At 37.9% G+C, this 23,147-nt stretch overlaps 1 protein-coding gene across 9 annotated transcripts in view; it reads right to left on the reverse strand.

The window, feature by feature from the left end:
• Window positions 1-23,147, reverse strand: part of PCNX1 (pecanex 1) — a 169,240-nt gene that overhangs the window by 12,077 nt on the left and 134,016 nt on the right. For all 9 annotated transcript variants that reach the window (XM_029952862.1, XM_029952861.1, XM_029952860.1 and 6 more), the window contains 8 exons: window positions 21,399-21,507; window positions 20,339-20,468; window positions 17,656-17,714; window positions 15,862-16,077; window positions 9,028-9,281; window positions 6,867-7,097; window positions 6,110-6,210; window positions 5,198-5,348 (listed from right to left, as the gene is read on the reverse strand). In XM_029952862.1, the coding sequence (XP_029808722.1) occupies window positions 5,198-5,348; window positions 6,110-6,210; window positions 6,867-7,097; window positions 9,028-9,281; window positions 15,862-16,077; window positions 17,656-17,714; window positions 20,339-20,468; window positions 21,399-21,507 (1,251 nt within the window). The remainder of the gene's footprint in view (window positions 1-5,197; window positions 5,349-6,109; window positions 6,211-6,866; window positions 7,098-9,027; window positions 9,282-15,861; window positions 16,078-17,655; window positions 17,715-20,338; window positions 20,469-21,398; window positions 21,508-23,147) is intronic.

The raw sequence follows: 23,147 nt of genomic DNA on the forward strand, positions 1-23,147 counted from the left end.
GAGAGAGGGAGACAGAGAATCCCAGAAGACTCCACACTAGGCACAGAACCCCATGTGGGGCTTGAACCCACAAACCATGAGATTATGACCCAAGGTGAAGATGGATGCTTAAATGACTAAGCAACCCAGGTGCCACTGAAATATGAAGGACTTCCAAAGTACTGACAAAAGCTTGTATAGTTACTACTCAGTTACTCAATGAAAATGCTTAAAACTGGTTTAATATGAATATTTTATATCTATACATATTATTTTTAGAGATAAATTAGAGATTCTTAAATTTAATCAGGTTAGGGATAAGCTCATTACTGCTGTACTACTTTTGTAAATTCTTCAATCCAACCCTATTCTCGAAGTTCTAAATAAATTAAGTACTTTTCCCATTTTATGTATTTTCTTTTTCTCATTCAAGTTGGGTATTGCCTGTCGTCACACACATAGTTTTTTCTGTTAGAGAACTGTCTCACTGGTATCAGTTAAGGAAGGCTAAGCTACATAAAAGTCCCCTCTTACGTATAACTCTAACATACACAGATGTTCCCTCTAATATAACTCTTGGTGACTGACACTCTAGAATTCAGTGGGAGCTAGAATTCAGCTGAAACACAGTTTTGTTTAGCATCTTCCTTGCTTCTCTCCCTTCCTTACAAATTCCTTGGAGGGCACCCTGTCCACCTCTTGTGCATGAATCCTGGACTCTGACTGCTTCTAGAGAACGTGACCTAAGCTAGCATTTACAAATTGGCAATACCTCGGGACACCAACCCTTCTAACCTTCCTTTTAAGTAGTAAGCTCACTTTCCTATACCAGCGGACAGCCAGATATCACATGGTGCACTCTCTTTACCAAGCAGTTCCTTTAGGGAGGGAACCCTATCTTTGTACAGTAGTGTTGAATGGAAAATAGAAGTACAGATATAGATAATAATTATACTCTTAATAAAATGGACAAAGCTGGGACATATTAGGCATGCCAACATGGAGTATGTTTAATCTTGTTTAAATATTTCTTTTCTTTGGGCTTAAGATGGCTGAATATTATTTTGGAGGCAAAGTATTTGAGACAAACAGAATGTCCATCAATAGGGAAATTGCTGAATAAAACTGTAGTTAAAAATCATACCCTGAAGTAGGACAGAGGCGTTAAAAATGTGAGGTGCCTCTCCATGTGCTGACTCTCCATGTTACACATATTTTTTAAGTTTGTTTATTTTGAGAGAGAAAAAGAGAGTGTGTACACATGTGCACATGAGTAGGGTAGGGGCAGAGAGAGAAAGAATTCTCAGCATGATTCTGGATGTCCACAAAGCCCAATATGGGGCTCGATCTCACGAACTCTGAGATCATGACCTGAGCCAAAATCAAGAGTTGGACACGTAACCAAGTGAGCCACCCAGGTGCTCCATCCATGTTATATTAAATAGGGGGGCAAAGCATGTGTTGCAGATCATTTCATGTAGCAAAATTAGATTTTTAAAAAGGAAAATGTTTGTGTATATATAGATGGAAATGTCTGTGAACTCAGGGAAATCAGAAAAGATATACATCAAATTACCGGAAGTGACTGCTTTTTGGAAGGGCTGTGCAACGGTATGGGGTGATAGAAGATGCTCTAGGGTGATCTTTTTCATTATGTTTCAAATGAAAAGTGAAAATGTTCCAGTTCTGGCACAAGTTCTCAAAGACATTTTCAAAATACATTTGAAGGGGTGCTGGGTGGCTCAGTTGGTTAAGCATCCGACTTCGGCTCAGGTCATGATCTCGAGGTTCATGAGTTGGAGTCCTGCATCAGGCTCTGTGAGGACAGCTCAGAGCCTGGAGCCTGCTTCGGATTCTGTGTCTTGTTCTTTCTCTGCCCCTCCTCTGCTCACACTCTGTCTCTCTCTCTCTCTCTCTCTCTCAAAAATAAATATTTAAAAATAAATAAATAAGTAAATAAATAAATAAATAAAATACACTTGAAAAGTTATAAGCCAAAGCACAAGATATATTTTTTTTAAATAATGAAAATGATTCATAGCATTCATTGGCCACCAAGCATTGTGCTAAGCAATAATGATATGAAGACTAGTAAGAAATATGGGGCAGCTGGGTGGCTTGGTCAGTTAAGCGATCGTCTCTCGGTTTCGTCCCAGGTCATCATCTCAGGGCTGTGAGACTGAGTCCCATGTCAGGCTCTCTGCTGAGCACGGAGCCTGCTTCAGATTCTTTCTCCCTCTCCCTCTGCTCCTTCCCCACTTTGTCTCACACATGCTCGCTCTCTCTCTCAAAACAAAACAAACTGTCCTAAATCACAGACTATAAGATTTTCATCATATCACTTATAAATCAAACTGGACTTTGAGACTAATGAAATTGGTAAAACAAATAAGGAAATAAAGTGTTTTACAAAATGATTAAATAGAGAACAAGAAAACCCATGAACAAGAGAACACACGAGAAAGGCAATTTGCTTAATTTCTCTGAGTTCTGAGTCTTTGTCTACCAAATTGGGATTAAAATAACTTTCTGGGTTGGGATGCCTGGGTGGCTCAATCAGTTAAGCATCTGACTTTAGCTCAGGTGGTGATCTCAAGGTTTATGAGTTTGAACCCCGTGTCGGGCTCTGTGCCAACCGCTCAGAGCCTGGAGCCTGTTTCAGATTCTGTGTCTCCCTCTCTCCCTGCCACTCCCCCACTCACATTCTTTCTCTCCCTCTCTCAAAAATAAATTAAATAAATGGTGTTTTCCCCAGTTCGTTAAAAAGATAAAATAAAATAATTTTCTAGGTTGTGGTGATATCATGTAGATGAGAGCACTAATATGCTGTGTAACACTGTACAATTATAAATATTACACAGATAACAGTTTTAATTTATAAAGTAAAAACATAATACATTAGATTAGAGAATTAAAAAAAATAAAAAAACTCTAGAGGAAAAAGCAAAAATTAAAAACACCTATAAAGTACTAAAAACACATTAGCAAAGATTGTCTAAGAGGCAAGGGTTATGAGAAATTTTATATTTCTGGCTTTCTGGGGAAAAAATCTTTTTTTTTTTTAACTTGAAGTGTAAGTTACATATAGTGAATTATACCACTTTAAGTGTGCAGTTAGATGCATTTGTGGCAGAGGTACACTTCCATATAATCACTGAGACAATCTGGGTATAAAACTTCTCTTATCATCTCCATCGTCCCCAAGCCCTCCTTCTTGTCCTCTGGCATTCAATCAATCTCCACATCCCAAGGGACCACTGATCTGCTCTCTGTGGCTATAGACTAGTTTGGTTTTAGATTTTATATGAATAAAATCATACAATGTGTACTCTCTTTACGCCTGGCTTCTACTCTGCATAATGTCTGAGATTCATTCATGTTGTGGAGTCTAACAGTAGTTCATTCTTTTTTATTGCTAAGTAATATTCCATCATGTAGATATACCATAATTAGTTTGTCTGTTGATGGACAGTTGGGTTGTTTCCAATTCCAATTACAACTAAGACTGCTATGTACACATGTGTGTTCTTTGTATAGACGTAGACTTTCACTCTTTAGGTAATTGTTTGGAGGGGAATTTTTGGGTTCTGTGGAATGCATATGGATATCCTCTCCTTTAATACATAAGCCCACTGTTTGCTTTTATGGGTTTTCAGGAATATAGACCATACAAACTTTGGAGATTACCAGTACCTATTTATAGATCTGACTTTTCTTGGCCCGAGAGTCCCTCATGGGCAAGCCAAATCTGGCTCAAAATGATGCTCAATAAGTGGTTGTTTCTTACTACCGAATAGGTCCATCTCGCCTCTCTCAAACATGTGTCACAATGATGGAATTTCTCCAGGGGCCTTTGTGTTCTCTACCTTTCCCTCTCCAGCCTTCCATGGCTCCTGGGTTCCGGATTCCAACCCCTTACCCCCACTGTTTGTCACTGTTACTGTCAGCCACGGCTAATGAGAGTGTACCCAGGTATGCTGGGCCATCATGTAAGGTGGGGAAACTCTGCTGCAGGCAATAATGCCGCAGCCAGAGGAACATGCAAGGAAACGGACCTGGCAGCAACAGGTAGGAGCACCTGTAAGGAGGGATGGGGGCAAAGACCTGTGGTATCAGAAAATGCAGACACCCTGTGCCTCAGTTTCTTCTGTGACAGATGGAGATCAACTACTTGTCATAACATTTAGAATTAACTAAGATCTTGCCCTGGAGTTGTTAGATAATCAGATTATATAAAAGAGAATATTTCTTACATAGCAGATATTAATCAGTGCCTTGGGAGAAATTCTGCAGTTTTAAAAACATTTTAATCATTATTTTTTTCTTTTAAACACACTGAATTGTCTCGAAACTATAAAGCTAGTGTGAAGATGGGCAACTCTTTGTTCCCAAATGTACATTTTCTCCATGATCCTCAAAATAGTATTCCATTTCCACAGAGACTTTCAAATAAGATAGCCCTCGTCAGTAATCTCCTAAACACTATGGGACATTGACTTTATTCCAACAGTTTAGATTATAGTAAAATCATTTGAAGAGTAATTCACCCTTTATTTGGGGAAAAAATATTCAAACAGATTTGAGTAGAGCAGACGCATTTTAAGGAGGCTTATCAGGCAGTCTCTGTCATCAGATCTGAGGACTAGTGTCAAGTGGAATGATTAGAGCAAGTACCAGTACTTAGTTTCATAATATAGCCTTGATATGATCCAGGGCTTTGGAAATGTGTTTTTGGGCTACATTTTAGTTTTTATTACCCTACTAGGATTATTTAACGAAGGCTCTGTCTGTCTGCACAGTCTATCATTCTATATAACAGGCGACATGAAACACACAGTTCAGTAAGAGCAGCACTTACAAGTCCCCCGAGACGCGGCTACACTGCCCTGGGAGCTGGCTGACGCTCAGCTGCAGGAGAGGCTTGCATCACATGCGAAGTGTGAGGTCAAAACAAGAATTCTCAGGGTGAAGGACCTTTATTTCCAGTTTGTCACTGCTTACAGTTTTCCCTAAGTTCATGCCCAGATCATTCACTCTTTAATATTAATATTCAAATTTACTCGTAGAAACATATGTTCAGGCTTTTAAGATTTAATATCTTGCCACAAATCATGTTTTTCAAATCAAATATTTCCCCAAAAGTTCCTAAGAAACATAATTTGGAAGTGAACAAGCACCATGAAACACCGGTAAGACAGTAGACTTTTCCTCTTCTTACCTGATGAAGTTTAATGGACATGCGGATTCCCGGGACTACTACTTTCCTTAGTAATTCCATGTCAGCAAAGATCCATTCGTCTCGAATTGAAGAAATCCGGAAATCTCCCTTAAATAGGGCATGCAATCCATAGAGGAATGACTCTAAATTACTGTTAGGATTGGAGATAAAAGTTTACACATTTTGACAGAGATCTTCCATTACACTGATTCTTATGTGTGGTTGTGCATCAGAGTCATCTGAGAGTGTTTTGCAAACGCAGATTCCTAAGACTGTACTAAGGCCACAACCCCGCAATCAGGTTCACAAGGGATCGGGCCTGTTTGAGTTGGGACCCTTGTTTACTAACCACGATAACATGAGTCCATGAGAACCAACAACAAAGAGGCTATAAGCTACAAAAACTTAAGAAGGACCTATGGGAAAACGTGGTAATCACAAAAGAAATCTAAATTAGGTAATATTTCTTAGTTCTAATTCACTAAGATGTGTATGTGAGGAAACTCAGTTTATACCCCTCAACCTAATGTACTATATTAACCATATTAAAAGCATAAATGCTTTGGACAAAAACTACACAGAAATATGAATAAGTAAATCATTAGAAAAAGAGATATAAAACAGGGGGAGGCCAATCAAACTTTATGGGGTGATTATTACTGAAAATGTCTTAACCCCATTAAATTCTTATTACCAGTAGTTACCCACATGTGTGAATTTTAAAAGCCAGCTATTAAGCACTTGAGAGACCTCAATTCTGTTCAGCAAAAGATCTATTAAAAAACAGTATCGGAGAAGACTTTTGCAATAAATTAGCATAGAGTGTTTCCCTGAAAAGCTATATCAGATTTTCCAGATTAATATTATACAGCTTCCCTACTTTCTTCCTGAAAACAGAAATGCCTTCCTTACCTGGACATATGGTGGGATGCAGTCCCCAAAGCTCTCCGTCCCAGAACACAGAGTCCATAACAAAGGGTCACCAGGGATGAATCTTTGTTTACATCCAGTGGCTTTAAAAAACAAAGAACATTATGTATCAGGAAGGCATAACAGTATTTTAACAAATCAGAAAATTAAAAAAATCGGAAGATCAGGAAGGATGAAGAACTCAACTAGCACACAATTTCTATGTCTTCAAATAGTTCTAGTGAGAAGAAACTTAACAAATCAGTATAAAATGAAGCATCAATATGTATGAGGAGGCTCTTTGAAACTTTTAAGTAAAATCTAATACTTTATAATAGCAGAACATACTTTAACTGTTTTATAAAGTATAAGAATCTTAGCAAATCATCTCAAAGTACTTGCATACACCATTACTGATAACGTCCTCTCCTGCAAATACAATATTCTATCTATTAATTAGTTATTTCCAGACATATCCTGGCAGCAGGCTATTAGCGACAGCTGTATTAGCCCACTAGCGACTATAACTACAGTAAAGAAAATCAAATTGCTATCTGTAGAATATTGCTTCCTCTCAACCTCTGAGTTGTTGTTGGGGTTTTCTGTTTTTGTTTTTTTTTAACAACTGCAGATTCTCTTAGCTAGATGATCAGAAAGAGGAAGATCTGGAAAAACTGACCTCATAATAACAAACAGGGATATTCGTTCCATCTCTGAAAAAACAGACCCAAACAGTTATAAATGAAATACACAGCCCTACCTTTGCTCTTCGGGAAGAGCAATACTCTATCCAGTTGAGGTAAATCACACAGAAACTTTCCCTGGATATGCCAGCTAGTCGATGGTCATAGTCTTCATCGATGTTTGGATTAAATGTTGGGTCTACATCAACATAATTTCGATCTGCACACAAACGTAGTCCTTCCTGCATTGTCTCATTAGCTAGCCACTCCTCCAGCTTAGAAGAAGTTGTAACATAATAAATGATACCCTAATGGGGGAAAGATAAAAAAAAAATCCAGGTTAAATGATCATTTAACTCCAATTCCTCATTAAATTCCAATGGTTTATACTGATTGTATAGCTTAAAAATATTTTATTCTAGCTCAATACTGTAAGATTACATTTTAGGAGTGCTGGACCTCAGGCCTTTCTGGATGAGCAGTTAATTTAATGCTTTAAAAATCACAACCATAAATTCAGCAAGGCAAGTTCAAACTAATTCTACTGATTTTAGAGCTTTTGAATTTAGGATATTTTAAGAGAGGTAGAAAAACTTTACTGTGATGGATTTGAGAAATTTCTCATAGAAAGTTATTAAATCATCTTGTGATCTTAGATCGTTATAAAATATAACCAATAATAAAGCAATAGAAATTGTCTATTTAGAATCAGAAATAGAAAATGGCATATACACATGAAGACGCACAGCATGCAAAAAATGCAAACTCTATCTCCTTGAGGCTGTGTTTAACCCAACATTAAACACAAGACTTAACATGCATCCCAATCAGCACAAATAAAGTGATAGAGAGGAGGTAACACAGATATGGAAAATCCAGATATGGGTCACTAAAATTTAGCACACATTTCCCTCTTGAAAATACTGGCTTTGTCTGCAGGCCACCAACTCACAGCTGTGCTGTAAGCTTGTAAAATCTGTAGAAAAATAGAATACCTGTGTGGTAAAGAACTAACCTTGCCCAGAGAGAGGTCTGGTATGTGCCCTTGGGTCCTGGGAAATAACTTCTACTCCCTTGCAATGCCTTGGCTGATTAAGACTCTTTGTTCACTTGGGGCTTAGAGCCATGACCTCTGGAGGAGCTGAAAACTAAGGTCGGCCGTGTGGGTGGCCGGCTGTCTCTAAGTGACTGTGCTCCAATAAAAACTCTATTCCCAAGCTGAGGCAAGCTTCCTGGGTTGACAACACTGTGCATACCGGCACACACTGCTGCTGGGAGAAATGGGCATAATATACAATTGTACTGGGAGAAGACCAGTGGAAGCTGTGCCTTGGTGTTCCTGAACCATGCCCTGCATGCTTCTTCCTGTGGCTGATTTTAATCTGTATCCTTCCACTGTATTAAATCCTAACCAAAGTATAATGGCTTTGCAGAGTTCTGTGAGTCCTTCTGGCAAATTACTGAATCTGAGAGTGGCCCCTGGTGACCCCAAAACTGCAGCTGCTATCATAAGTAAGGGTGGTCTTGGGGAACTCCCAAATCTTGCAATACTTTTATTCAGGTTATTGAAAGCAGTGCAAAGCAGTGGTCGACAGCAAGGGCTGAGGAGTCAGACAGGTCTATGTTTTTTTTTTTTTTTTAATGTTTTATTTATTATTGAGACAGAGAGAAACAGAGCATGAGCGGGAAAGAGGCAGAGAGAGAGGGAGACACAGAATCTGAAGCAGGGTCCAGGCTCTGAGCTGTCAGCACAGAGCCAGATGCGGGGCTGGAACTCATGAACCGTGAAATCGTGACCCAAGCCGAAGTTGGCTGCTTAACCAACTGAGCCACCCAGGTGCCCCAGACAGGTCTACGTTTTAAATCCCTAACTCCATTTGCTAGTTAGAGGACTTCCGATAGGTAACATCTGATTTTTGTTTATTTGTAAAACACAGATGTGATATTCCTTTAGGAAACTGGGAAAGATACATATATGTGTATGTACGCATATTCCTTAGTCTGGTGCCTAAAGCATATGAACTACATACACATAGTAGCTATTATTATTAATAAACAAATGGAGTAAGTTCTACTAAAAAAAGAAACAGCAAGACCTTTATAGGGATACTTTACTGGATACTTAGAGAATTTAAATCACTACTTAGAAGCAAAGCACAGGTACACAAAAAAATACATAAGTCTTTTCCAAGAAGAACTTCCAACCATCAGAAGGTCGACCCAGGCACATATCCTTACCTTGACGTAGTAAGTTGTGAGTACTTTCCGAAGATCGAAGACTTGAAGCATAGAGGCAGCGCTATTGTCAGTGATGCTATACCCTTCCAGAATATACTTAGTGACGATCACTTCCCAGGCCAGCCAGCGCTGGCTAAACGCAGCATTAAATGAAAGCACATGAGGAATATGACCAGGTTCACAACAGCAAAATCCTTCATCTTCTTCAACGCCTTCAGTAATGGCCTCCACTTCCCGTTGTTGACAGTAAGTACCTTAAAGAGAGAAAGACACAGATGACTGGATATAAAGGAGAATAAAAAATGTGTATGAAGTAGAAATATGAATGCTTCAAAGACGTAAGAAATTCAGATAAAAGACACCTTTTAGAGTAATTTAAAGGATGTAACTGATTTCCCTTGGAATGTTCATGAACAAACTGCAGGAAACTCCAGAAACTAGGCACGTTATATATTCATTTCCTGCAGAATCACAACAGGCATCAGCACTTTAAAGGCTGTGAAAATGTGTGCAGTAACCTTCTCAATTTTGATCTACTGATCCCAAACTTTCCAAATTTGGGTTTACAATAGCATTCGTGTCAAATGAAGGCCAACGGGTAAAGGGACATCTCATGAAGATTTCAGTTAATCCAATAAGGGAAGAATGGAATTAGAGGTGAATCATCAGAGGGCACACAATATAGACAGACAGGCAGAACTCAAAAGAATCTGAGCTCCATTTATCAGTATCATGTCCATGCTGTAAGCAGGAATATTATGGACATCCTGCTTATTTAGATATATAAACTGTAAAGGTTCATGATAATTTAATCTAATCTTAAATACATAGTTAATTTTCCTGTTGCCAATTCCAACAATTGGCTAAAGTTGTATTATTGGCATCTGAAGTTTATCTGCTGATAAAATTTCAATTAGTTATGAGATCTGATTATTCAGCACTAGCAAACAATTCTTTGAAGTTACATTCTTTTATATAAGACACCAAACAGGCATTCTCTGCATTGGGGTCACTGACGGGAAACTACAAAATTGGAAGACACAATTACCCCCACAACAGTCTAGTGCCAGGAAGCTATCATCTGCCACACTGATGTTAATTTTTATCTTGTTCTGTGGCCTTGCTTCCACTTAATTAGTAAATTCCTTATATAACGATTGTAAGGGGATTATACTTAATTTTATAAAGGCACATATTTAGGTTAAATAACTTACATGAGATTTTACAATAAATTTATTCTTTAAAGAGAACATACACACCATGCATGTTTGAAAAACACGGCTTTGAGAGAAAGAGATGCCATGAAAACCAGCACCAGTTGGTGGTGGTGTGAAAGATGAGGCTGAAGAGGCTCAGCACTGGAGAAGTCTCAACCACTCTGCTGTTTGACTTCTTACTCAGACGCACTGCTGAGCACTTCTGCAATCACGTCACACAGTGGTGAAGAGAAAAGCCCTGGTCTGGACCTGCCGTTAACAGGAATGCCTGCGGCAGCTGGCCGTCACACGCGCTCGTGGCCACGGGTCTATAGTCACAAACTTTTTTTTCCAGAATAAGGATGTGTGTGATTTTAGAAAGTACTTTTCAAACCAGTAAGTAAAATGAAATTCAATCAAAAATCTTCCCTCATCTTCTGAAGAGACTATTTTATTGTCTACTCCAATAACCTATTAAAAGATGAATTCTATTAATTTGCTTTCTAATACTTAATTTAAGAAATGAAAATGACTCAACTAGTAAAAGGCACTTGAAAAATAGGACTCCTGGTTTCTGCTGATTCTGGGTTCGGAAAAACTTTGCATCTATGGCCACATGTGGATTAAACTACCGTTACTTTTTTAGCCAGTTTAGTAATATTTTGTAACCTGTACTACACTGGCTTTGTAACAAGCCTGGAGAAATTTTCCTTCTTTTTCCATGTGCTAAAACAGGCTAGAGAGGGCCGAGAATTATTCAGTTTCTGGAAGAAACATCCTGAGACTGGCATTTTACAGTGTGGCAAGGGAGCACCTGGTGGCTCAGTTGGTTAAGCGTCTGACTTTGGCTCAGGTCATGATCTCACAGTTCATGGGTTCGAGCCCCACATCAGGCTCTGTGCTGACAGCTCAGAGCCTGCAGCCTGCTTCAGATTCTGTGTCTCTCTCTCTGCCCCTCCCCTGCTCATGCTCTGTCTCTCTCTCTCTCTCTCTCTCTCTAAAAAATAAACATTAAAAAATTAAAAAAATAAATGTGTGGCATGAAGCTGGGTCTGTTCCTTAGATTTTATGTTATTACTTCATTTCATTCATTTTTGTCATCTTTCTGGAAGCTCTAGTCAAAGATTTTTAAGAGAGACACAATGAGAGACAGCACCACTCTATGCAGATCACTTTGTGAAAAGTATACAGAAAAGATACATGACAAGAGGGAGCCTGGAGATGCTGACATTTACTGAGGAGACAGAATGCGACCCTTGTTCAGAGTAGCAGAATAAAGTGAACCGAGTAACTGAATTAATACAAATCCCAAGACATTTCCTACCCCAACATACCTAGTAATATACTTGGCTTAGAAAAAAGCATAGGAATTAACACTAGCAACTAAAAAAAGAACTCTGAGACCTGGAAAGGGATTCCAAAATACCTGTAAGAGACCATTACCAATCGTCTCCTGAATTAGCTTTCAGTCACATCATAGTATTATTGGTAAAATAATAAAACTGGCAATTATAAAAACCAGATATGTTGAAAATAATTTGAATAAAAACTGAGAGGAATCCCATTAGCATAATACATTTTTGACCTATAATGTTTGACCTGGAAAACTGTGCTTAGCGAAGTAACATTTACAAATAAAAAGTTAACACTGTAGAAGCTGTAATAATAAAATTTTGGCAGACAAAAAAAATGACTGCTATCTCAAATCTTTGATATAAAATTTACATGGAAAAGAATATTAAGAATATCAGTAAAATAAAAATGGACATGAAATAAACATAAAGGGATTTAACCAAGATGTACAGTAAGCTAATCAAGAACTTTGTTTCGTTGAATGTCACTTAACATTCAGAATCCAGTACGAGACATAATAAAATCAAGGAATTAAATTGGTTTAGGGGCGCCTGGGTGGCTCAGTCGGTTAAATCTCCAACTTCAGCTCAGGTCAGATCTCACGTTCGTGGGTTCAAGCCCTGCGTTGGGCCCTGTGCTGACAGCCAGCTCAGAGCCTGGAGCCTGCTTCCGGTTCTGTGTCTCCCTCTCTCTCTGCCCCTCCCCCTCTCATGCTCTGTCTCTCTCTGTATCAAAAATAAATAAAACATTAGAAAAAAAATAAATTGGCTTAATGGCAAATACCGCAGAAAATACATCAAAATGCTCAGTAGATCCAAACATCTTTCTGGCAAAATACTAACACTCGTGATTAGTATTTTGAGAGGCAGGAGGTAGATGGGACAGGGGTAACACTGTGAAGGAAAGAAAATGACCAAAGGTCACAAGATCCAAGCAAGAACAGAGACTTCCTGAGAATTCTGGAATGAAGAGAAAGGAGAAACAGCTATAGACGCATTTAATCCTTCTGCAGCACCAACAAACTATGTATCATATGCTAACTGTTGAAACAAGTACTGGAGACATACTATCATCTACCCCAAAGGGCTGCAAAATACAGCCCCAGGCCAAATCCAAGATCAGAATGGTGTTTATGTTTTTAAAGCATTGTTTTAAAAAATTTAAATAAAAATATGCAACAGAAAATGCATATGCCTCCAAAGCCTAAAATATTTACTGTCTGGCTTTTTACAGAAAAAGTGTGCCACCCCTGGGCTAAAGGAGAAATAAACCTCAAACAAATAAAAACAAATAAATATGAAATTATAAGTATGATGAGCACTAAGGAGGTAAAAATGGCAAATAAGCCAATCATGTGGGTCAGGTCTTTAGAGAAGGTTTCTCTGAGAAAGTGATATTTAGGTTAATGCTTAAAGATAATTAAGGAATTAGCCAGGTGGAAGACTGGTGGGGGCGGGGGATGCCTGGGATGTTGTGGGCAAAGGGAAAGACAGTACAAAGTCCTCAGTAAGGAAGAGCGCGCTGAGGACCCTGAAGAAAGGCCAGTGGAGCTAGAGTGCGTGAGGATGGCGGTGTAAGTGGGCCCGGAGGAACTGGAAAAGCCAGGTAGCGGTGTGGTGGGGCCCGCTAGGAGGATGAGCTCTACTTTAAATGCAATGGAAAGCCACTGAAAATTTTAAGCATGAAAGGGATACGGTCAAATTTGCCTTAAAAAAAAAAAAATCGCTGGGGCACCTGAGTGGCTCAGACCGCTGAGTGTCCGGCTCTCGGTATTGGCCCAGGTCATGATCTCACAGTTCATGATATCGAGCCCTGTGTCTGACAGCATGAAGTCTGCTTGGGATTCTCTCTTTCCCTCTTCCCTCCCCCAAAATAAACAAATACACATTTTTAAAAGATCGTTATGACTGAGTAAAGAACTACAGGGACCTCTTCCTATCCAAATCCAGCACAAATTCAGACAGTAAGACATACTATGTTCCCACATAAGTTTGAGTTTTATTTGGCAAATAGAGTTTGGATGGCAAAAAATTTGTCCAAAATATTATCTGAATCTACTCGGTACCAGAGAATGAAAGTTGGGAGAGTGAGAATTTGGATCAATTTCTGATTTGGAGAATTTCTGACCAACATGGTGAAATTGGCAGATCCTACGAAGGACCCCCTTCTGATTCACACATACAGAAACGTTACATAAACTATCCTCCTCACAAACATTTGTTAAAAAAAAAAAGGTTAAAAAACAAAGGTGAAATCTTCTGCTACCAACAATTAAAAAAAAAGTTAAAGTCACGGCAACAGTAGGTGTCGTGGTAAGGGGGTGCTGACTTTGGATGAGTCTAGTTGGCTTAGATCTGAACATGAGAAGACTCTAGAGAGGTGGAATTACGGTCTTGGGCTCTGTTGGAGAAACAGAAACAAAACATTAAACAAGAATAGGGCGTTTGGAAAGAGAGAGATTCAATGACAAACAGATCATAAATGAAAAACATTTAGTCCCTTCATTTGAGTGTCATACAAGTGCGATCTCCAGTGAATCAAGTAATTTTAGAAAAGCACTTGCTTCATTAACAAAGATATTACCCAACAAAGGTCCATACCTTCTGATTCAATACCAGAGTGGAAAATAAAGCTATAGGGTATAAATCTAATTTGATCCTCTATCTAGTCAAATGCTGTCTTATTTTCCATTTCTAGTCAAAAGCATGCAAGGCACTTCTTAGAGTAGGTCAAAACAAAGCTTGGATGTTCTAAAAACTCTCAAGTTCAAATGTTCCCTAGATTGAAAAGATATACATTAATATGACTTTCCTCAATTCCTATAAAACAAGTTTCTACTCATGTTTACAAGATATTCAACTTAGAGCAGTTGATAACATCAAGTTGATAGGTTTCTGAATACATAATTTTCTCTGTTGAAATAGATTCATTTGTCCTTATACAAAATTGTTGACGGCTGGGAGGGGAATAGGGAGTAACTGCTTAATGGGTGTGAGGTTTTATTTGGGGTGATGAAAACACTTTAAACTAGACAGAGGTGGTGGTGGTTGTGTAGATGGATGAACTGGGGAGACTCCAGACCCTGAGGCCTCAACCCAACATGTCTCAAAGATGTGGCTGAAGCCTCTTGGGTCTTGTCACAAGAAAGATTCAAGGAGAGACACAACATAGAAGATGAGCAACACAACCAGAAAGTTCATTAAAGCAGAAGCACATCCATGAGATGTAAGAGTGGGCAAGTGCAAAAGAGAGAGACCGTGAGAGTGAGAGAGACGTGTGCCCGCAGGGGGTTGGGTTTCTATCATTTAATGACAGTTGTTAACTGAGGGGAGGAATATTCATTAGTTGAGGTTTTCCTGAAAGCAGGGTTTCACACTTTTTCTTCTGTGTTTGGTCAGGGGTCACTGGCCTATTTTGTCAGCCATCTTGGGCCTGTCTGGTTTGATTGGGCTTCTTGTGGCTTTTTCTGAGATGCTGACAGGACAGGCCTCTGACTCTCCAATAGCAGGCCCTGGCTTCCTCTTCACTGACCTCCAGGCATCCTGCTCGAACCTAACCAACTGCCTACCCTAACAGCTGTCCAACACTGTGAAGGCACTAAATGCCACTGACTGGTTCACTTTAAAACTGTTTTGATGTTATGGGAGCTTCACTTCAAAACAAACATCTGTTGAGGACAAAGGCATGGTGTCCACATGAAAGTACCTGGGTGGCTCCTCTATGCCTCACACAACACAGCATTCTACACTGCTGGCCGTCTAACAGATACACGTAACTTCTCACAGAGAAAATGACAAGAGAGCAAGCAGAAAACAACAGAAATTCAACATCACCAGGAACACAGTTATACACAAATGATGCTACCTTTACATATTTGGCATGCCACAAAAATGATTCTTCTCTGGGGCACTCAGGTGGCTCAGTAGGTTAAGCATCTGACTTTTGATTTTGGTTTGAGTCATGATCTCCTGGTTCATGAGTTCGAGTCCTGCATCAGGGCTCTGCACTGACTGAGCAGAGCCTGCTTAGGATTCTCTCTCTGCCCCTCCCCTACTTGTGCTCACATGCATCTCTCTCTAAATAAATAAATAAATTTAATTAAAAAAAAGATTCTTCTAAAGTGAAATTCAGAAAAGTATCTAAAAATTGTTCTTTTAACAACTCTTTTCATTCCACAATTCCAAAGACTAAGATCTAATTTTATGCTGACTTTTGATTTGAGATGTAAACACATAAAACCCACGTCACAAGAGTATGTTGTAGAAATGAAAGGTGAAGGTCTTACCTCTGAATTCAAGGCCCCGCAGCTGGAAGGTGACCAGCCCGTTGCCTATCTCTATGAGGTGCACTAAGGCGTTGAGGTAGTCAGAGGCCAGGATGAAACAGTCCCCCGTACTGTAGTTTCCCCACCGCCCCAGGAGCAGATCTCCACAGAGACTGTGTTGTAGGGATCTGGTCAAATGTTCATAAAAGATGGAGTTCAGATTGTTGTCATCTGATCCTGCAAGAAGGGATTAAAAAGGTTAAATTTTACCCTACATCTCTGTTACATCAACAAGGAAGATTGTTAAAAACATTAAAGCTAAAATCTAGTTAGGGAAATTTTTTTTGACAAGAAAAATAGTATTAATACCCTTACAATTTCTATGTAAAAATGAAACACAGGGTAATGAGTAAAGTTTCAGAATTTAGAGTTACAGGGTGCCTGGGTGGCTAAGTTGGTTGAGCATCAAACTCTTGATATCACCTCAGGTGGGACAGAGCCCTGTACGGCGGCTCTGCGCTGAGCACAGAGCCTGCCTGGGACTCTCTCTCTCTGCCCCTCCCCTGCTTGTGCTCTGTCTCTCTCAAAATAAATAAATAAACTTTAAAAAAGAAAATAAAATCTTTAAAACATTTTTTTAAGTTAAAAACAAGAGGTATGCATATCAATTCAGGACTTGGCCTTTTTAACATGCAAGACGGCATCCTTAGCATCATGAGATTCCAAGCCCCTCTGACAAGGTCAGACTAGAGTTGAGATGGCTGTTTTGTCTACCAGTACGTGATAGCAACAGGCATTACTATCAAGTAACTAGTCCTAGTTAAATCCAATTGTAGAGTTACAAAAACTATCTGATTATTAATTAGGTTTGTCAAGTAGAGTGTGTGAAGGAATCTGAGAAGCAAATGGATACAAATGTTCCCGTCTATCTTAGAGTTAGATTCCTTTCATTAAATTAATACATTGGAATTCTAGTTAATTTCTTAAGATTGGATTAGTGAGATTCACCCTCTGTGTGTGTAATTACTAACAGGTGGGCTGACAAAAGGATGTTTCCCCAATGACAAAACTAAGGAACCATACCTTAGATAATGGTACTACTACCCAAACACCACATACTGAAGCCCTATTTTGAATGGTTCCCTCAAATGACATCTCTATATCCCATAAAGTAAATGAAATTAAATGAGTATTTACCTAAATAGTCGGGGAAGCAGGGGAAGCAAATATATTAATAAATATACCTATCAGTCAGATTGCATACTCTTTGATATACTTGACCAGTTTTACTTTAACTGTTGTACTTTTGAATCTATGGAAGACAATCTCTGAATGGCATTTTCAATTCCTCTGAGCACTTTTAAAATGCACTTTATAAAAGATGGGTATATACATCGTAGATACTCGAATTCACATATACTTTGCTAAAGCAAAACAAAAAGCAAAAAAGATAGTAAAACCTTGAACCATGAGTAACTTATTCTGCGAGGATTCCACAAGACGAGCCAACATTTCCGGTACATTTTAACTTGATAAACAAGAGCGGTCTTATGACATAAGCAGCACGTGACACCGAATGTTACATGATCACAACTGAGCCAATGGTTCTTGAAATTTGCTTTGATATACAAGTGCTTTGGATCACAAGCCTGTTTCCGGAATGAAGTATACTCAGAAACCAAGGTTTTTACTGTATAGTCTTTGAAAAATGACAATTTGGAACTGACAGAGGATTCCCAATAAGTTAGGAAGTGAAATATATATAAATAACACATTCCTTAGACTTGCTTCTTTACTCACAAATGGAACTTTTACCTGGATTTCTATCAAGCTGGGAAGCCAGTCTGGTATTTGAATGATCCACTCGTTTTGTGCTGAAGAGAGCAAAACAAAACATTTTTATAAACTTTAATTAAAAAGAGGAAAACTATATAGTACAGATGAAGTGAATATTGTCACTTTATGTATACCTCTGAGAAAAATCTATGCTTGGTATATTGATAAAACGCCTCAGGACTACAGTTCAGGGGTTTTACTCCCCAACCGTCATCAGACATAAACACAGCAGTTATCTCCTAACTGGTATTACATTAACAGTGGATAGAAAGACATTAATGAGTTTAATGCAAAAGGAAAAACTGATGAAAAATGTATACCATATATAGTTCTCAGAGAGACACAGTGCATGAAACATTTTTGCAAGGGGAAGGTACAGCTATTAGTTTCCAGTGGTACAGTGTCTTTAGAACAGTGGTTGCTAAAATGTGGTCCACGTAAATGGAAGCAGGGGCCTCAAGACCCTTTCAGGGAGCTTCCCAGACTAAAATGAGTTTCATAATAATCTTGAGCTTTTATTGACTTTTTTCACCATGGTGACAACTGCCCTGATGGTGCAAAAGGAACATTAGGCATGACTCCGGCACCTGAATCCAGGCAGTGGTACCGAACTGTATTTCTTACCTCCACAGGTGCACAAGAAAGACCATAAAACAAAAATTCACGCTTCAATTTCAAATGTCTTTAATGAAGCAATAAAGAAAATTAATTTTATTAAATCACACCTCAATACATGTCTTTTTAGTATTGTGTGATGGTTGTCTCAAGGATAGCATTTGTGCCACTGTTTGAATTGCAAGCGGCACTTGATCCTTTTTTTTTTCATGGAACATCGTTTTTACTATGATTATTCAGACTTGCATACTTGACAGACATTTCTCAAAAATGGAGAAAGTGAGTCTAGTCCTGCTGCCAATAACAAAACCCAAGTTTTTAAGCAAAAATCAGATTTTGGGAAAGTGTATATTTACTATAATGAGCTTGATAGCTTAGCAACGAACACAATCCTTAGACCACCTTTTACTTTGTTAATTAATGATCTTCTCCCCTTTGTATCCCTAAGACCCTACCTCTCTCGTTAGCTCATGTAAGTATCATGTTACATGTCTTTGGAATTTCCATGTCTGTGTGGATTCCACGTAAGTATGATATTAAATTTGATCTTCTCCTGTTCATCTGTCTCATGTCAATTTGATTCTTAGTTTAGCTAGAAGGACCTTGAAAGGCAGAGGAAATTCTTCTTCCCCAACAATAGATATGGTTTTAAGATTCCATATTGCAACTAATCTTTAGGAAACTACCATGTGTCAACTTCTAGTGAAAGATCAAAGAGAAATATCCACAATTGTTTTAAAAGGCTATTAAAATACTTCTTCCTTTTCCAGCTATGTGTCTGTGTGAGGCCAGATTTCCTCCATATAATTCAACCAAAACAACATATTGCAACAACAGATTGGTTGCAGAAGCAGTTCTGAGAATCCAGCTGTCTTTTACTGAGCCAGACATTAAAGAGATTTATAAAACTACAAAAACAGTGACAGTCTTCTCACTGATTTTTTTGCTAGTATAGAAATTATAGTAATTTTCATTAAAAAATGTTTACTTATATTAACACATAATGGGTTTATTGTTGCTATTTTTAAATCAATAGATATTTGAATTTTTCTGAATTTTAATTCCTAATACAGTAAGTATCTGTAGATATAGCCTGTATCACAAAAACTCCTCAGAGATTTCGATAACTGGGAAGGGAGGAGAGGGGTTCTGAGACCGAAACTGCCGCCACGGACAATATTTTGGACCAGATTTAAGATACCCGAGAAGAGAATATTAGAAATTCACCAAAAAGAGAGACACCAAGTGTGGTTTTAGATAAAAGACTGAAGTGAAAGCTTCCAATCCACAAGTTAGTCCACTGTTTAAAAGGTGAGGCCACTATTTTCACCCATTATATGCACTGATGTGTGAAAGTGTAGAGAGAAAAGAAGTGGTCATGGAGATGGACCACAGAATTACAAATTAGTACAAGCTCTTTCTGAATCAATGTCGATACATGTTAAAAGCCTTTAAAATGTTTAGGCTCCATAACTCAGTAATTCCCCTTTTGGATAATCTTTCCTAAATTAAAAACAAACTTTTTTGGAGAGATTACACATAAGAATAGTTAGCAGGCATCAGATGAAATAGCTAGCCAAAGAAACTAAATCTAAATAGAAATACATACTATATGCACAAAGATGGTCACTAAAAAGTTCTCCTCATGAGAGACCAGACATAATCTATAGAAAATATAGCTCTACAAACAGATATTTCTCAGGGAACTACGAGATAACTAATTATGACTGCTATAATAACATAGCCTTGTATAGCATAATGTTTCAGAGCAGTATTAAGGTGGAACCAACTCTAAGAAATAGTATTAAAAGAAAAGAACAGAAAAAAGAATATATTCACCACTCGGTTTTTAAAACTATGTTAGGAAAAATAGCAGAGATAATATAGAGCAGTTACTCCGACTCTTCTAATTTTGATTCTGAAACTTTAAGAGCACTTATGAAATCTTAGCAAAATATTTCAACACAAAAAATTATCAGTCATGAATTACTTATGATAAGGCTGTTGATAGTTTTTTCTAGTAAAAAATAGATAAAATTGTACTCACTTATAGTCTCTCTCCCAGAATTTGACAGGTCGAACGTATGAAGTGATGAATATTGCACTTCCCAGAAAGGGATTTAGTGGAGTAGAAAAAAAGGCTGACACGGCAGCCTGAACAAACAACATGGCGGAATCTATGAAAAATTGGTTAAGGACTTTAACATTCATTTGGGCGAGCGTGCGCACACACACAAACACACTGCCATTACAGCAACAAACACAGCGAAAGGTTCATCAGATGGATATGGAAGAGGGTGTTGCTGCACAACATAAGGGGCACAAGTAGGAAGGCAGGCGAGGCTAGTGCAGCCTGGCACGATGCTTTGAGGGGATCATATAAACACCTGCTAATACGTATTTGGGGAAAGTCCATATATGACCCTTGGAGAAAGATGCTGGGTTTAATTTTCCAGACGATCAAACTAAAATTTTTTAGTTTTATCAAAACAAAAAATCTGTATTTCAATATCCATGCAGTCACTAACCTTTCCTTTTATTTAGAAAGTACTTTTAAAAATGATGAGATTAGAAAATTTTAGACATAGTTAAATTACAATCATGATTATGAAAGATGTTCATATCTTCACTTAAAAATACTTCTAGGGGCGCCTGGGTGGCTTCATCAGTTTAAGCGTCCACTCTTGATTTTGGCTCAGGTAATGATCTCACGGTTTGTGGGTTCGAGTCTCATGTCGGGCTCTGCACTGACCGTGCGAAGCCTGCTTGGGATATATTCATTCATTCTCTCTCTCTCTCTCTCTCTCTCTCTCAAATAAGTATTTTAAACATATTTCTAGACATTTTGTATTTACAAAAAATACTTAATATATGTAAACATAAAATTAATTATAAAACCTTAATACTGCCCTGTTCAGATGATCTGTGGGCCACAGATATAAATACAAGTTAATCCGACTTGGCACAAGGGTGCACTCAAAGAATATTTTATAATTTTTAACCCAGTAGCTTATATTCTAGGCCTGTGAAAGGTTATTATCTATAAACCAACATTCACGTTAAGGATATGACTGCCCTTTCTTATACAACTTTTATTGGAAGGATACGGGGCACTGCAAAGGGCTGAGCAAAAGCATGGAAAGCAGAACCCCATGTAATTTGCCACGGGGCGATGTAAGTGTATACAAACTGCAATTTATAAAGGAGTTCCCAGAGCTGTAGGAGGAAAAGAAAAACAATCAGTAAAAAATTTATCAGATATTTGAATTAGAAAATGAAAAGACCTCTAAAACATATTTTTTTCCTAATAAGGAAATGGCACTGAAAATATTTGCCATTTGCATAAGTGGAAAAGATACATAGACTGCCAAAACCCTGAATATATATTTAAGACAGCTAGCTGATTTACAGATTTGTGTTTCATCTGTTTGGAAAACTCTATGCCCTCTATTGACTATATTATAACAACTACAAGCAAAATAAAGAAAGGTAGGGAATCTAGATATTTGTAAAGCTTAAGTAATTCATACATGTTTTTAATCCTAAAACACATTTTCCTCAAATTTTAGTACTTTGGAAATGGAGTATGTTTTAAATGCAAGGTCGGAAGAAATCTGAAAGCAGCCAGGCAGGAAATAAAGTTGTAAATACAGCTGTCCCTCCCTATGGGGCTAAGGATTTAGTAGTGCGCATTAGGCATCTGTTCATAATCTCAATTGTTATGGTCAATGGAAACACAATACACATCTTAATTTTATGTAAATTAGGATTTGTTTGTTGTTGAATGTGTCTTCAACACTGAAACACAATTACTGTGTTTGCTCAAAATTGCCTCTGCATGTTAGGCCATGCAAGTCCCAATTCACAAAACAGACACAGCATCTTAAAAGCAAGAGAGCGGTTCAGACTAATTTGGTGCCATGATTCAGGCACCAAACACCTCATATTTAAATTGTTCAGTTAATCTGCAAATGAACCTGTTTAACTCACAATTAAAAAAAATAAATCACAACTTCAACCAATTAGAAAATGCAGATGAACTCCTGCATTCTTCACCATGACTCAAAAGTATGCTGGTAATCCTTGATAATAATGTGATCGGGGTGTCAGGAATTAAAAGCAGTGTGTATATTGTCAAGATGCCATTATTCACTGTCTAAGCAGTGATTCAGAAAACTTCAGATTCTAAATAGAAACAGACTGAACTCAAATTTTGACTCTAACACTGAAGAAAAAATGATATGCAATTACATGGATAAGTGGATAAAAACATCTCTGTATACATTCATAGCAATTTTTTCTTCTAAGATTATTAAATTGATGGTGCATCTTACAATGATATCTTAAAAACTATATAGAAAGAACTCTTAAAAATTACTTGCTTACAATCCTTGTTAAATTCTATTGACTAACCTTACTAATGCAAACCCCTAAGGACAGAGCTTTCTCTATTTTGTTCACTGATGTAGCCTAAGCATCTAGAACAGTTGTGGAACACTGTATGCTCTCAAGAACAATTTGCTTAACAAATGAAAGTATTAAAAAAATTCAATTCAAGTTAAGGCTATTTCAAAAACTGTTTCTGTTTTATTGTAACTTTCACTTTTTCTGCAAATGGTATACTAAGATGCCATACGATTTCCAATCTAGATATTTAAATTTGTGAGAAACCACATGCTTCTTTATACAAACAATTCTTTGATTAACTCTCTGGCTTCCTCCTTTGGTTAACCATGCTCACTAGAAGAGGAAATAAATGGTAAAAATGCATACAAATTAGTTACTGAACAAATATAATACTGCAATATTTTAGAAACTACTTAGTACAATATTTAACACAATATTTTGAAACAGAC

The sequence above is a fragment of the Suricata suricatta genome, chromosome 9, assembly GCF_006229205.1.
Source record: "Suricata suricatta isolate VVHF042 chromosome 9, meerkat_22Aug2017_6uvM2_HiC, whole genome shotgun sequence".
Taxonomy (NCBI): domain Eukaryota; kingdom Metazoa; phylum Chordata; class Mammalia; order Carnivora; family Herpestidae; genus Suricata; species Suricata suricatta.